Here is a 15,899-nt window from a genome sequence, read left to right on the forward strand (position 1 = left end):
TTCTTGTCTCATGCATTCTCCTGTTGACATTTAGGAAGTTGCCATAGCTCCTGAGAATAGGTGGTTTTGTTTCTGCCTCTAGGGTTTTACAAAGTGCTAATGACTTATCTTCAAAATTAGAGTTCTTTCTGGTTTTACTGAATCCTACGTGATTTATTTATCTGTAATACTTGGACTCTCCACCCTCCATTCCCTACTTTCCTGAAGGGTAATTTAGTCTTCGGAATGCGTTTAGGTAGTGGTTAATTCCAAAGGAGCAGTTACAGAAGCCACTTCTCATAATTGGCAGTTGTATGTCAATTTCTGAAATTTGTTTCCCAAGAACTTCTGAAGTACTACCTTGTTTTGATTGATTTCTTTGTTGCAGTCCTAATTTTCCCCTTGATATTTTGATATCTTTGCCTGTCAGACTTTGGTGGAATGTAATCCTGAAAATCCCCCACTTCATTTTTTCAGACTTATCTTCGTTGCAAAATTAGTTTGAGGGAAAAACTAAAAATAAATAAATCTTTATTTAGAACTAGGAGCTTAACAAAATAGAGTGTAATTACGGGTGGTAAAATCTCCAATGATGTGACCAGTTTTCTTGTGTGTTCTAAAGTGTTTGATTATAGAGTGGGGGGAAGTTAAAAGATAGTTTTGAAGTATTTTCCTTTAGAATATTTTCATTATGAGTAATTTTAATAGATAATCTAAATGAAAATAATTAAGAAGGGACTGTAATACCTTTTTCTCATTTGTTTTATAACAGTAATTCTCACATGATCTATTTTAATCAAGTTGACTCAGAAACACTGGGAAATAGATGAGTAGTGAATGTGCTTGTTCTTATGGTTCCATTGGCAAGAGGGTTATAATGCAAGTCATCTAATTCCCAGTACAGGATTTTCTCCACTAGAACATGCTGTTAGTTCCCACTATTTTCAGGAACACCTTCTGACTAGACAGCGTCATGACCTTACATCAACATAGTGTTCAAATTCCGTGCAGAATTATGACTGTTAGAGAAAACTCTGTGCTAGCCCAGTACGTACTGTATTGTGATGTTTTGTGAACTGTTTATTTCATAAAGTTGATATGTACAGTAAAAGTGAATGTTTGTGCCTTTCCAGGCACGTTATTTTTAACTATATCAGTTTGATTTGAAAGAAGTGAAGTAGACTAGCATAGCCAAAGCAGAGTAAACTAATGTGACTAAACTTCTCAGGGAGTATAATCAGAGGGATTGAGATGCTCTTTATATGTAACATTCATTTGGGGAATATATTAAAAGAAGTGACTTTGGAAAGTGTTTTAATTGGCATTTTTTTTTAATTGCAAGAAGAAAAATGTTTTGCAAGAACACAGACAAAATTCTTTTCTGAGTGAATCATAATTGTTGGAGTGGGCTTTTTTAACGAAATGTTTAATACACATTATTTAACTATTTAGTACTGTACTATATAAGCTTAAATTTCTTTCTGTTTCTAGATTTTTTCCCATTTGTAAACTTGAGATATGCTTACACATTTATTGAGACTATGTAGATTGTTTTCAATTCTAATTTTAGATTTTTAATCAACACAAATAATCTTCATTGTAAATAATCTAAATATTGTAGGTAAAACTAAAGTGTCCCCTTGACTAGCCTTCCTTGCCAATCCTGGTTTTCTTCCTAGAAATAGCCCTGTTTTAACATTGGTGAAGGTTTTCCAATCCTTTTTCTAAAGTTTTAAATACATATACGTACATATAGAAATGTCATGAAAGTACATGGTTTCAAGTCATACTTACTGATCTGTAAGTCACATCATGCTTTTTCCTCCTCGATAATAAATCTTGACATTCTTTCCATGCCAGAACATAGAGATCTGCTTCATTTTATTTTTTTATTTTTTGTATAGTATTCCATAGGACCATAGGTTATTTAACTGTTCCTCTAATACTGACCATATATAAGAGAATAGTGATCATGAAGGTTATTTCCTTTTATTTTTGCTATTAAGACAATATTATGTAACTTCCAAAATTTAAATATAGCCACTCTTTTATACCATAATTTATACTACAGATATGTATGCAATGTACAAATTATACACTGTGTATGTACAAGTAATTCTTTAACTTTTTATTTTGAAATAATTTTAGACTTATACAAAGTTGCAAAAATAGTACAGTGAGTTCCCAGATACCCAGCTTCCCCCAATGTCAACACCTTACAAAACTATGATACAATTATAAAAACTAAGAAATTAACATTGGTATGATACTAACTAACCTACAGACTTTATTTGATTTTGTCTTTTTTCTACTAATATCTTTTTTTCTGGTCTAGAATTTAATCTGGAATCCCACATCGCATTTAGAGTTGATACCAACTCAGTCTTCTTTATTTGTGAAAGTTCCTCAATCTTCCTTTGTCTTTCATGACCTTGAGGCTTTTGAAGAGTACTAGTCAGTTATTTTATAGAATATCCCTCAATTTGGGATGTTTACTCATAATTATACTGAGATTATTCATTTTTGGTAAAAATACCACAGAAGTGATGTGCCTTTCTCAGTGCATCATGTCAGGGAGTATGTGATGATGTCAGTATGTCCTGTTATTGGGGATGTTAACCTTGGATCACTTGGCTAAGGTAATGTTTGCAAGGATCCTCCACTATAGAGTTATTATTTTTCCCTTTGTAATTAATAAATATCTTGGAGTAAATACTTAGAGACTGCAAACATTCTGTTTCTCCTCTAACTTTCACCTGTTTTTAAGCAACTGTCAGTAGAGCTTGCCTGCAACAGTTATTACTGTGCTTTTTAGGGTGGTTTTCTCTTTCCCTCATTTCCTCTACATTTACTAATTGGACTTTGTCTGTGAGGAAGACCTGTCTCTTCCCTCCCACTTATTTATGTATTCAGTTATTTATTTATATAAGTGTGGACTCATTCACTTTCATTTTGTGGGTTATAGCTCAATACTATGATTGTTTGTTTTGTTGCTTAATTGTTCCAGTTTTGGACATTAGGAGCTCTCTCAGGTCGTACCGTGCTCTTTTAGCCTTCCCCCATCATCTGCTGAGCTCTTTCTTACTTTCTGGCACCACAAAATGTTCTAGACTCATCTTGAATTTTTCCTGCTCCAGCGCTGGAATCAACCAGTTCTCAAAGATGTCCTGACTTCTTCTATTGGAGAATGTTATTTAGAAACCAAGATTTGGGCACTGGGTATGCTCATTGCTACTGGGATAGCTTTGCTTCTGAGCATTCATTGTTTTTGTCATTTGTACCTTTCTCTTGGATCATGAAATTCAGAATATCCATTCATTGTTTTTTAATAAATGCATTTAAGGCTATAGATTTTATTGAGTACTTTGATATATAGTGTTTTAATTATATGGTGTTTTCATTATCATTTATTTCTAGATAGTTTATAATTTCTATTATTATTTCCTCTTTGGCACAAAGATTATTAGTTGTATATATAATACATCTCCATGTATATAGATTTTTCATGTAATTTTATTGTGGGCAATAAATGTGGGTGTTTTTTTTTTTTTAAGAGTATGTTAAGATTTCAATTGTGGCCAATTACATGGTTAATTTTGGGGATTATACCATATATGTGGAAAACATGATTATTAGGTATAAGATTCCAATTATATCCATACATCAAGTTTGTTAATTGTGTTATTCAAATCCTGAATATCTACCTATTTTTCATGTCACTGTGACCTTTGCATTTCTGTGATAAAAGTGTTTATACTTCCTGTTCTGATTTTTAATTTATTCTCATTGGATTTTTAACAGATTTTTCTTTATATATTTTGAAGCTGTTCTTGAGTATACAAAAGTTTGTTTATCAGTTTTCTAGGTGGTTTGGGCTTTTTATCAAAATGAAAGTCCTTTGCTCCATTTAATGCTCTTGCTAGTTATTAATAGCAACATATATTTTATCACTTTTAAAGCATCTGTCTGGCCTATATTTTTATAACCATTTATTTTCTACATTCCTATGTTAATTTTTTTCTTTCTTCTTTTCTTTTTTTTTTTTAAGACATGACTCCTAAAAACAACATTTGGCCGACTTTTGTCACTTAATATACTAAGAGAAAAACTTACCAAGGTATGAAAAAAGCAGTTCCAAAAATAAGAGGATTAATTAAAAATCTTTTAAAGGTGTATTTAGGCTGCCAGATCTTCTCTCCTACCCCACCTTTCCAAAAACATATAATTATCTTTCTCTGACCCTGGTAGAAGGCTGGACCTTTCTTCTCTGGTCCAAGTGGCACTAGGCATAGCTAAGGATGGAGAGTGGTAGAAGGGAGGTGGTGAAATGAAAATAGGGAGATCAAGTGAAAGTTGACTGTTGGAACATTGAAATGACTTCCCCTGTCAAGGCTCAAGTACCTTCCCTTACATACTTCCCACAACTTTGTCAAGAGATTGGGAGTAGACCATTATTATCTTTATGCTGCTTGTCTGGAATGGGAATGTAAGGTTGGAGCTACCATCATTGTCACAGACTGTGAGAATACGATACACACACCAAAGATGGTGAACCAGAGAGTAGGCAGGATCCTGAGGCCCTGATGACATTATAAAGCTATCATATCAACATTGGACTACATTGATGACATGCTTATCATCTCATAAAACAAATGTAGTGGTATGAATATATACATATATAGTACGAAAATATATAATATGTGTGTGTTTGTATATATATGTATAATTGTCCCTTGGTATCCACAGGGGATTGGTTCCAGGAGCCCCCTCACCCCCCATCCCTGGGGATACCAAAATCTGAGGATGCTCCAGTCTTTTATATAAAATGGTGCAGTATTTGCCTGTGACTTATGCACATTCTCCCATATACATTAATCATCTCTAGATTACTTGTAATACCTAATATAATGTAAATGCTACGTAAATAATTGTTATACTGTATTTTTGTATTATTTTTTATTTACATATTGTTATTTTTTATTTATTTATGTTTTCCCAAATATTTTTTATCTGCAGTTGGTTGAATCTGTGGATGTAGAACCTGCAGATACAGAGGGCTGACTCTGTGTGTGTGTGTGTGTGTGTGTGTGTGTTTATGTGTATTTATGCCATAATATTCAGGTCTCAATTATATGTAGCAAAACCAGATTTTAACTGATATCTAATTATTATATGTAGCAAAACCAGATTTTAACTGATATCTAATTCACTAGATAATATCTAAAGTTAAATGTTAAGAAACAGAAGTATAAACATATTGTTTAGTAATATGGAGGCAAACACTAGAAGAAACAGGAAAAAAAGTTGAAAATAGTTGCCTTTGGTAGTGGGAATTGGGGTAAAGGCAAATGATTACTATTTTTTCTAATAACCCTTTTAGTAATATTTGACATTTAAAATTATATACATGTATTACTTAGAAAAAATTAAATTAATATTTGTTTAGTTACATTTTAATTTATATTTATGTATATGTGCTCATTGTAAAAATGTGAAAAATACAAAAGAATATAGAGTAAAAGTTCTGCCTTGCTTCAGTATTCTTTACCTTTTTCCCTGGCCATAAATTCCACTCTTCTCCCCAGCGATAGTGGCTGTTTAGTGTGTGTTTCTCCATATTTTTTCTATAAATTCATATAACATATATAAAAATACATAGTTTTCTTCTACTTATTTTTATTAAAGGTATATGTAAATTATAATTTAAAAATAATGTTCATGAGGGAATGTTTAAGCTTGTAGTTGATGTTTGTTCATATTTTTAGAATTCGAGATGCAAGCATGCAGTTAGAAAATCAACAAAATGAATTTCAGAGAGTACGGAAAGAATTGAGTCATTTGCAACATGAGTTAAAAAGTAAACATAAGCAATCACAACTCTTCAGGTGAGATTATCTTTAAGGAATTGAAAATTACAAGATTGAAAAGATACACTTAATACTAACTTTATAAACACTCAAATGCATTTTAGTAATACTTGTATTGTACGGTTTTTTGTTTTTTGGTTATTTTGGTGGCTGGCTGGTATAGGAACTGAACCCAGGACTGTGTTATTATCAGCACCATGCTCTCACTGACTGAGCTAACCAGCCATCCCTCGTATGGTTTTTATATCTGGTATGATTGAAAAAAATGGAAATAACTTCACTTTTTCTTTCTTTTTTGTAACCATTATCTCAGCTGAATAGTTTTACTAATAAAATTTAATTCAGTCAAATTCTTTTTTTTTTTTTTTTTGTCTTTTTCCGTGTCCGGCAACGGATCGCATCCCTCAGTGTCGCCCCCGCACCGGACCGGGACCGGCAATGGGATTGCAACCCTCAGTGTTGCTCCCGCGCCTCGCTCAGCCAGTGAGCGGGAACCGGTCTGTACGTGGGATCCGAACCCTCGGGCGGGAGCGCCGCCGCGCTTCCCAAGTGGTGCACTATCCAGTGCGCCACCAGGCCAGCCCCAAATTCTTTGTTCTATTAACACCTTGTTCTTATTTTTCAGTGACATTTAGAATGAAAGCACAGTAACTAATCCATTTTTCTCTTGACTGCTATTTCTTGGTGTATTTGATCCCCTGAATGATAGTCTAGTGACATGAACAGTAGTAGAATAGGGAAACTTTCTAAATGATAGTAATAGATCTTCTAAATTTATAAATCTTCAACATAAAGTGTGTTAATTCTGCTTTTATATAATCTTTGGAGGGTTTATAATACCTAAAGGTGAAATCCCAATATTCTAAAGAAACTAGGAAGTAGATTTTCTTTTCTAAAAATGAAATCAAATATATTGAGAATTTCATGAGAAGAATGATTCCTTTTTAAGTTGAGTAAATTTTAGCTCTTCTTTTTTTTTTTCTTTTTTGACTTATTTGACTGGAAAGGGGATCGCAACCCTCGGCATGGTGTGGTCTGCACCACGCTCAATCAGTGAGTGCACTGGCCATCCCTACATAGGATCCAAACCCATGGCCTCGGCGCTACCAGCGCCACACTCTCCTGAGTGAGCCACAGGGCCGGCCCTAGCTCTTCTAAATAAGTTAAATCAACATGGCAAATGACACAAATTCAGGATGACTAAAATAATATGTTGGGTGAGTATTTTGAATGTTAGGTTTGTGGTTTTCTTTTTGTTTTTAATCAACGAATTATTACCAAAAATGTTGTGTTAAATAAATTCTCTGGGCTAATAATTTTTTATGCATTATCATAGCCTATTAGCTATCTACTTTTGATAAATGCCTTGCACATCACTGAGGCTCAATCAATAATTTTTGACTGAGTGAATGAATGAAATCTACTCACAGATGACCATTTTTGTCATCAGAAATACCTTTGACCATTTCCTAAAAGTATGGTATTGAACTAGCAGGATAATACCACTCAGGTGACCCCAACTTTCCTATTTTATTTTACCTTATTTTTACCTTATTTACCTAAAAAATTTTTTTTGGTAGGGATCTAAACCCTTGACCTTGGTGTTACCAGCACCATGCTCTAATCAAGTGAGCTAAGTGATCAGCCCCCTACCTCTCCTATTTTAATCATGACCATCAATATTTACTCTTGGCTCCTACAATACCTTTGGCTCAGGTCTGCTAAGAAAGTCCCATCTGTTTTATCTACCAATGCCATCATAGATGGTAGGATTGACTGAATTTTAAAGATTATACTGGGACTAGATCAAATAATTACTGCTGCTTCGGGATATTATGGGACTGATACAGTTGATCTTCCTTATTCACATTTTTGCATGTCATTTGCAGTATTTTAAATTCTTAAAGAAACTTATACATACATATTTAAATGTTATTTTATTCTGTATTCTAATTTTGTCATAGTTATACTAATTTTGTCATTTGAGTTATACTATTAACTGCTTATTTTGTTCACATGTTTTCAATGTAACTTTTGTTCATTTTTAGCTAAAAGATCACAAATTAGGAGGCTGGGATTTGACTCATATAAAAAATAGTAGTACATACTAAAAACAGTTTTTGAAGTAACCATCCAACTAGACACTTAGTACAAATTAAAGTTTGTGGTAGATAAATAGAAACAATTACTTGTTTTATTTATGTGCTCACTAGTAAACACATTGCATAGGAAAAGGCATACTGGTAAATCAAATCAAACCAAATAAAATCAAACCAAATGTCGCAGAACTCAGTGACTTTTGTTGCTTCATTAAAAGCTGATTTTAAATTAGTATATTGATTGCTATTAGAACAAAACTTAGTGATTGCTCTGGATAAAGAAAAGGAGCTTATAATATTCTCTCTTAAAAAGGTAAGGGAAAGCAGCATGAGCTTTCTAGTTAAATGTAATCATCTTTTTTTTATGGAGCCCCAAACAAATTTTCAATAGATCAGTTAACTATGTTTTTGGGTCACTTGCTCTTTTTAAAAGTATTCTCTCATTTTTTAATTGCAATTGGGCCTAGTCACCTAGCCTCCAGCAAAGTGTTCTTCATGCTCTGTATTTTTCCTAACATCATTTCCAACCTGTCTCTTGCAAGGAAGTGATCAAGCATAGGCGTCATATGTCTCAGTTCAGCACATCTGCTGTTCAGAATAAAGTGTCTTTTGAAAAGAGAAATTACGTTTAGAAGGCCTAGAAAATAGATACTAAAATATAACATGGAATATAGGTATACATAAGTTCATGTAAAGTAGTGTGTAAATCCAATGTTCCAAATCAGGCCATATTTGGAATATTCTAGTAGAGTTTACTTTTAGAGAACTTCCCTTGTGAATCTTTCATTAATCATTTGAAATATGAAGTACTTACAGTTTTTATTATTTGTAAGTCTAGACCCTGTCATCTCTGAAATTTTCAATGCCACCTCCAAAGATCTCCCCTACTAGCTTTCTTTCATTTCAATATTTCAATTTCATTAAGGCTTCCAGTATTTTTTCTCACTTTCTCAACCATATTCTGGCTTTACTTTGTTTTCTAGCTTTGATCCCATAGTGTGTTAGCCTACATCTTTTTAAAAACCACTTCATTGAGACGTAATTTACATACCACAAAATCCACCCATTTTAAGTGGACAATTTAATGATTTTTAAGAAACTTGTGTAATTGTGCAAACTTTATCCAATTTTATCCAATATTAAAGCATTTGAGTCACACTCAAAAAGACCCAAGTGCCATTTACAATCAATCTCTGTTCTCACCCCCAGTTCTAGGCAACCACTAACCTTCCTTCTGTTTCTGTAGAGTTACATTTTTCTGGATATTTCAGATATATGGAATCATAAAATATGGGGTTCTGTACGTCTGGTTTCTTTCACTAATTATGTTTCTGAGGTTCATTCATGTAGTGGCATTCATCTGTCCTTTTTAAAAATTGGTGACTAGTATTCCATTGTATGGATATACCACATATACTAGTTGATGGACATTTGGATTATTTCCACTTGGCACTTATGAAAAATGCTGCAATAAATATTCACATCCAAGAGTACTTCAAAAAGTTCAGAGAAAGATTGATATTGTCTTTTAATTCTATTTCTGCACAAACTTTTTGTGTGAACATATGTTTTTATTTCTTTGAGGTAGATGCCTAAGTGTGGTATTACTGGGTCATATGGTTAATTTATATTTAACTTTTTAGGAAACTAAAAAGTTTTCCAAAGTGGCTGCACCATTTTACTTTCCCACCAGGAATGAGGATTCTAGTTTTCCCATATATCCATCAACACTTAAGTCTGTCTTTTGATTGTAGCTGTTCTAGTGAGTGTCAAATGGTATCTTCTTATGGCTTTGATTTGTTTCCAAAATGACTAATGATCTTGAATATCTTTTCATATGCTTATTAGCCATTTGTATATCTTGTTTGGTGATATATATATTGAAATCTATTGTCCATTTTTTAATTGGTTTGCTTTATTATAAGAGTTCTTTATATATTCTGGGTACAAGTCCTTTATATGAAATATGATTTGCAAATATTTTCTCCCAGTTTGTGGTTTATCTTTTTCATTTTCTTAATCGTGTCTTTGAAAGCAAAAGTTTCTATTTTTGATGAAATATAATTTATCTGTTTTCTTTTATGGATTGTGCTTTTGGTGATGTATCTAAGAACTCTGCCTAAGCCAAGGTCACAAAGATTGTCTCCTGTAGTGTCTTAGAAGTTTTATAGTTTCAGCTCCTATGTTTAGGTCTGTGATCCAGGTGAATTAACTTTTGTGTATGAAGCGAGGTATTGATCTAAATTCATTTTTTTTCATTTGAATAATTGTTCCAGCACCATTTGTCGGAAAGACTATTCTTTTCCTATTGAATTGTTTTGGCACCTTTACCTAAAATCAATTCACCATAAATATAAAGGATTATTTCTGTATGCGCTGTTCTGTTTCATTAATCTATATGTCTTTTCATATGTCGGTACCATACATTCTCTTGAATGATACAGTTTTTTGGCAAATTTTGAAATGAGGAAATGAAATGAAAGTCCTCCAACTTTCTTCTTTGCTTTCAAGATTGTTTTGGCTATTCTGGGTCCTTTGAATTTTCATGTGAGTTTTAGGATCAGTTTGTCAACTTCTGCAAAGTAGCTTGCTGGGATTTTGATAGGTAAAGCATTAAATCTATATAGATCAAGTTGGAGAGAACTGCCATCTTAAAAATATTGAATCTTTCAATTCATAAACACAGTATGTCTTTTTATAGATATTTTTTGGTTCTCTCAGAAATGTTTTGTTTTCTTGTACTTCATTTATTAAATTTATTTCTCAGTGTTTTATTCTTTTTATATTATTATGAATGGGACTATTTTCTTAATTTTATTTTTGGGATTGGTCATTGCTAATTACAGAAATAAAATTGGTTTTGCATGTGGATCTTGTATCCTGTGACCTGATAAACCCATTTATTAGTTCTAATGTTTCTGTGTGTGTGCACATGTATGTATCTTTTAGGATTTTTTACATAGAGGATGTTTCTACATAAAGGAGTTTACCAATACTCTAAGTCCTTTTACCTCTACTTACTTAGTTGTATTTAACTGTAAAACCCTCAGTCTTCATACCTACTTCCAGGTTGTTAAACACTGGGCTGTCAGTGAGGAATCCTCACTATTCTACTTAGGCTTCTCGGTGCTTTTCATCTCTCAGTAGCTGTGTCTTGCCTCATATTTCACAGAAAAAAGTTAAGATTACCAATACAGGCACAATTTTACTATGAATCAAATGATGCTTAAATTTCAGAGCCCCTCACTCAAGACTTCCTTCCAAGGTTGTAGGAGGGGCCCTGGTGAAAGTAAGGTCCTTTAGTTGTAATTGGTTAAAACTTTTCTTTCCATTCTGATTTCCCCTCTGTCCCACTTCTGATGTTGGTATGCCATTGGAGTAGTCACAGGCATTTGGGCAATCTGAGGAAGGCAAAGTTGACTTGAGAATACACCATTATAGTTGTCACTTGGAAAGACATTTTAGAAGGCTTCAATAAAAGAAGCAAGAAATTACAGACTAAAAATTTGGATGTGTATGAATTTTTTAGAATTAGTGAAATGAAAGCAATAAAGATGAGCAATTTAAGCAATAGGAATTATTCTGGCATGAAGAAGCAAATTATAACAACATTTTTTTTTCAGATTACATCAAAACAAATTCATTAAGAGAAAAAGAAATTTGCAGTAAAAGTTTTTGGATTATTTGATAATCCAATGAAGAGGAGTTAATTGGAGAAATACTTAAGTTTCCTGCTGATTTGACAAAAATATTGAACATAACATAAAATTATAATATACTACTTCAAGGAGGACATCTAAGTTAAATTGGTTAATGAGTTTTATTATTTCACAGTGTTTAAGATTAGTCACTTTCCAAGAAAACTTGAAATGCCAAAAATCTTACAATCCCATGAGAAAAATTTGATATGCATTTGCTCAAATTTGACAACACTAAGTACTTACATGACATTTCTCATAATGAGCTGTGAAGCCAAAAGATCTTTCTAAACAATTAATAAAAAGTAATGGCCATCCCAGGCAAAAAGCAGTATAATTTTAAAATTTCTCTACATAAAGTAATATTATAAAATGATTCTCATATGAAGAGGTGATTGTAGAGCATGCAGCCAAAAATTGTGAACAAAAAAGTATTGTAGAACTGTTACTTATTAAAAAGTTATATTGTTTTCCTGTATTTTGTTTGTAGTGATTTTTTTATCCTATAAATAATTACACATTTTTTAACCTATTTTATAGTCATCGTTTTTGTTTTCTTTTTTTCAAGAAATCATATAGATTTATGCCTCACAAAACTTGGATCTGCTTTGAGCTAACAAGCTTTAGTTTTTGCTTTTTGCCTTTCTCCCTACATCTACATCTGCATCCACATCTACATCCAGTCCTTTCTTCTGTTAAATATCCCTCTAGGCCCTGACCCCAGTGTGTGTAGCTTGACCTCACATTAGGGCTCTTAGCCCTTTAACTTGACTTAGTTTTTAGCCCTGGTCTCCCTGCCTTATCAGTTCCTGCTCCACGTTCAGGCTTCCTATCCTCACTTTTGGCTCCCTTGCTTTAGTCACTTATTGGGACTCTTTCTCTGCTTTCTGAACTCAACATCTCTCTTAGCTCCCAGCTCTGCATCTGATTGGGTCATCCCCTGTGGCTTCTGGTCACCCAGGTGGACCTTTTTGACCACACAGAATCACACCATTCCTCTTCTTCCTGGAAAAGGTTGATTTTTCAGCCTCTGCTTCGTATCTGGCCTTTCTAGGACATTGCATAAGAAACGATTATATCTGTTGTCTGTGTGTTTAGCCTGTGTGTCTGCTCTCATACTGCCTGCTCAGCTGTGTGCACATTCAGGTGATTCCCATCCTAACATACTGCTCTACTCTGCATCCTCCTCTTTCTCTCCTTGCCGCCTCCATCAAAGTTCCTGATAGCTAGCACCACATACTGTTTTCTCACTTCTACTTTACGGCTCAGCCCCTTTCCTGCCTCATGCCTCTCTCTGAGGTCATCAAAGGCCTCCTTAAAACAGATACAGTGGACTTTGTTCAGCCTTTGTCTGAGGCCTTAAACACTTACCACTACTTTCTTCTTGAAATTCTCTTATCCCCTGGTTTTTCTGACATTATTCTTTTGCTTTCTCTTCTAATTCCCTGATTGGTTCTACCTAGTCTCCTTTGAGGGATTTTTTTTTTTTTTTCTGTTTTAGTCCCTTAAATGTTAGTGCTGTCCAGGGTGTTATCCTTAGCACTTCTCACTTCTTAATTCTCTGAGGAGGAATCTATTCTATTCACTCCTTTATTTATTTGTCAATATTTGTTGAGCACATGCTAGGTGGTAGGTACTGTGCTAGATCCTAGAGAGACTGTGATGAGAAAGACAGTTTCTATATTAAAGGTCTTAGTCTACTCAGGAACATAAATATCCCAAATAAATATACTCCCATGGCTTCAGTCATCACCTTTTTGCTAATAACTCCCAAATCTATGTATCTTGCTTGATTATTAAGGAAATTATAGCCAGGATATCTGAAGTGATAAAAATCACTGAAACGACTATAAAGCATGTGATTACTTTGAGCTGTATCATTTGATGAAGCAAAAGCACCAGATCAGTCACTTTGAAAGTTTTATTCATTACTACTCCAGTTTTACACTGCCTGTGGAACCATGGCATGTGGAAAGAATGCTGCCTAAGAATCTAAGATTCTCATTTAGGCTCTATGACTAAATTGCTCTGACCTAATTTTCTTCAATAATTGTTTGCTGTTGAATTAATAAAAAAAGATTAATAGAATAAGTATGTATGAAAATAGTTAGCTATGTTTCTTTATAGTCAAAATAATAACAAAATGGAAGTGAGTGGGAGTGACCATATACCTTAGTCGACTGAGATATTTCCAATTTATATGTATTGTCTCAGCATGATATGAATAGCACTTCCTTTTACTTTCCAAATCGTCACCATTTAGACAGTAGATTATACGGTCACTCTAGAACCATTTTTGGAAGAAATATTTGTTGTTATGCTTACTATTTGTAAAAATCCTGATTTTTTTTTCTTCTTTACAGTCAAAGATTGTCAGAGTACAAATATTGCTGGGATAAGACTCTTTCACTACTTACTTTTACTAAAAGGGAGCTAACCAATATTAAAAATGAAGTGTATGATAATTTTCAAAATTGGACCTCACTGAAAGGAGAAGTTTTTCTACAAATTAAATCTATAAGTGAAACAGCCTTGACAGGTTTGTTACATATATTTAGAACATAATTGTTCTTTTTTTAGTAAATGGTATATTATAAATAATGAAATAGTATTTTATTTTATGGGGATTAGAATTAACTTCTTAGGCCTGCTATTGGTTGGTAGACTAGATGACCATTAAGATCTATTCCAACTCTGAAATTCAATAATTATAGGCTAATTTAAGATAAGCTATGATATATCTATCTTGAGCTGTTGCCAGAAGACTTGTTATTTCTTTTAAATATACCAATTAGTATTTTTCAGTTTTTTCTTCTTTTAATGGCTGAGTAGCTCATAATTATATCAGCCTTCCCACTGATAACAGCTATAAATTCTGAACAAAATAACTACCTAAAAACACTGAAGAGTGATGAAAATCAAACACATAATGGAGGGAGTGTCAAAAATTGAAAGAAGGCATATTACTAAGTGAAAGATGCCAATCTGAAAAGGCTACATACTGTATTATTCCAACTGTCTGACATATGGAGAAGGCAAAACTATGGACAGTAAAAAGATTCCTAGGGTGGTTTCTAAGGGTTCAGGACAAGGAAAGATGAATAGGTGGAGTGCAGAGGGTTTTCAGGGCAGTGAAATGACATATGGAGAAGGCAAAACTATGGACAGTAAAAAGATTCCTAGGGTGGTTCCTAAGGGTTCAGGACAAGGAAAGATGAATAGGTGGAGTGCAGAGGGTTTTCAGGGCAGTGAAACTATTCTGTGTACTACATGGTGGTGGATACATGTCATTATACATTTGTCAAAACCCATAGAACATACAACACCAGGAATGAATCCTAATGTAAACTATGAATTTTGGGTAATAAAAATATGTTAGTGTTGGTTTATTGATTGTAACAAATATACCACTCTGGTGCAGGATGTCAATATTGGGGGAAGTTGTGTGTGTGTACAGGGACAGGGCACATATGGGAATTCCCTGTATTTTCTGTTCAATTTTGCTGTGAACCTAAAACTGCTCTAAAAAATATTCTATAAGTTTTGTTTTTTTTTCAACACCAAAAGAAGGGCATGGCACTGGGTGATTTTTTTTTTTTTTTCAACACCAAAAGAAGGGCATGGCACTGGGTGATTTTTTTTTTTTTTAAGGCTATTGGACTGAAGACAGGATATAGTTTGCTCCATATAGGAAAGCTAAAAATCTGATAGATTACATAACAGAGATCAAGGTAGCCCCTGTCTCTGAGAAGTGAGAGAGTATCCTAGAAAAAAGAAGACTATTGGACTGAAGACAGGATATAGTTTGCTCCATATAGGAAAGCTAAAAATCTGATAGACTACATAACAGAGATCAAGGTAGCCCCTGTCTCTGAGAAGTGAGAGAGTATCCTAGAAAAAAGATAGTCAGAGAGGGAAAGCTCAAAGTTTGCATATAAACTCTTTCCAAATCTCTGGCTTATTCCTGAAATACATGTGCATAAGGAAGACACTAAGCAGTCTATCTAAGACTAAAATAATTTATATTTTAGCTGCCACCTATCCCAGAGGAGACAGATTTTATAGTTTGAATTTAGCTAAATTAACTGCTTATTAAAATGAAACAAGACAAAAAAAATATCAATACTCTTTGGAGGAACATGACAGAATCCAAAGTCTCTATAGCATAACGTCAACATTTGCAATGTTCAGGATAAAATCCAAAATTACTTGATTTGGGAAGAAACAGGAAAATATGGCCCATACCCAAAAGAATA

The 15,899-nt window shown here is 33.5% G+C and overlaps 1 protein-coding gene across 1 annotated transcript in view; it reads left to right on the forward strand.

Annotated features, from left to right (window-relative positions):
* Positions 1–15,899, forward strand: part of LEKR1 (leucine, glutamate and lysine rich 1) — a 202,092-nt gene that overhangs the window by 60,140 nt on the left and 126,053 nt on the right. Inside the window, exons 2-3 of the mRNA XM_008576371.1 lie at positions 5,745–5,864; positions 14,007–14,182. Coding sequence (XP_008574593.1) covers positions 5,745–5,864; positions 14,007–14,182 — 296 coding nt within the window. The remainder of the gene's footprint in view (positions 1–5,744; positions 5,865–14,006; positions 14,183–15,899) is intronic.

This window comes from Galeopterus variegatus, unplaced genomic scaffold (genome assembly GCF_000696425.1).
Source record: "Galeopterus variegatus unplaced genomic scaffold, G_variegatus-3.0.2 Scaffold1340, whole genome shotgun sequence".
Taxonomy (NCBI): domain Eukaryota; kingdom Metazoa; phylum Chordata; class Mammalia; order Dermoptera; family Cynocephalidae; genus Galeopterus; species Galeopterus variegatus.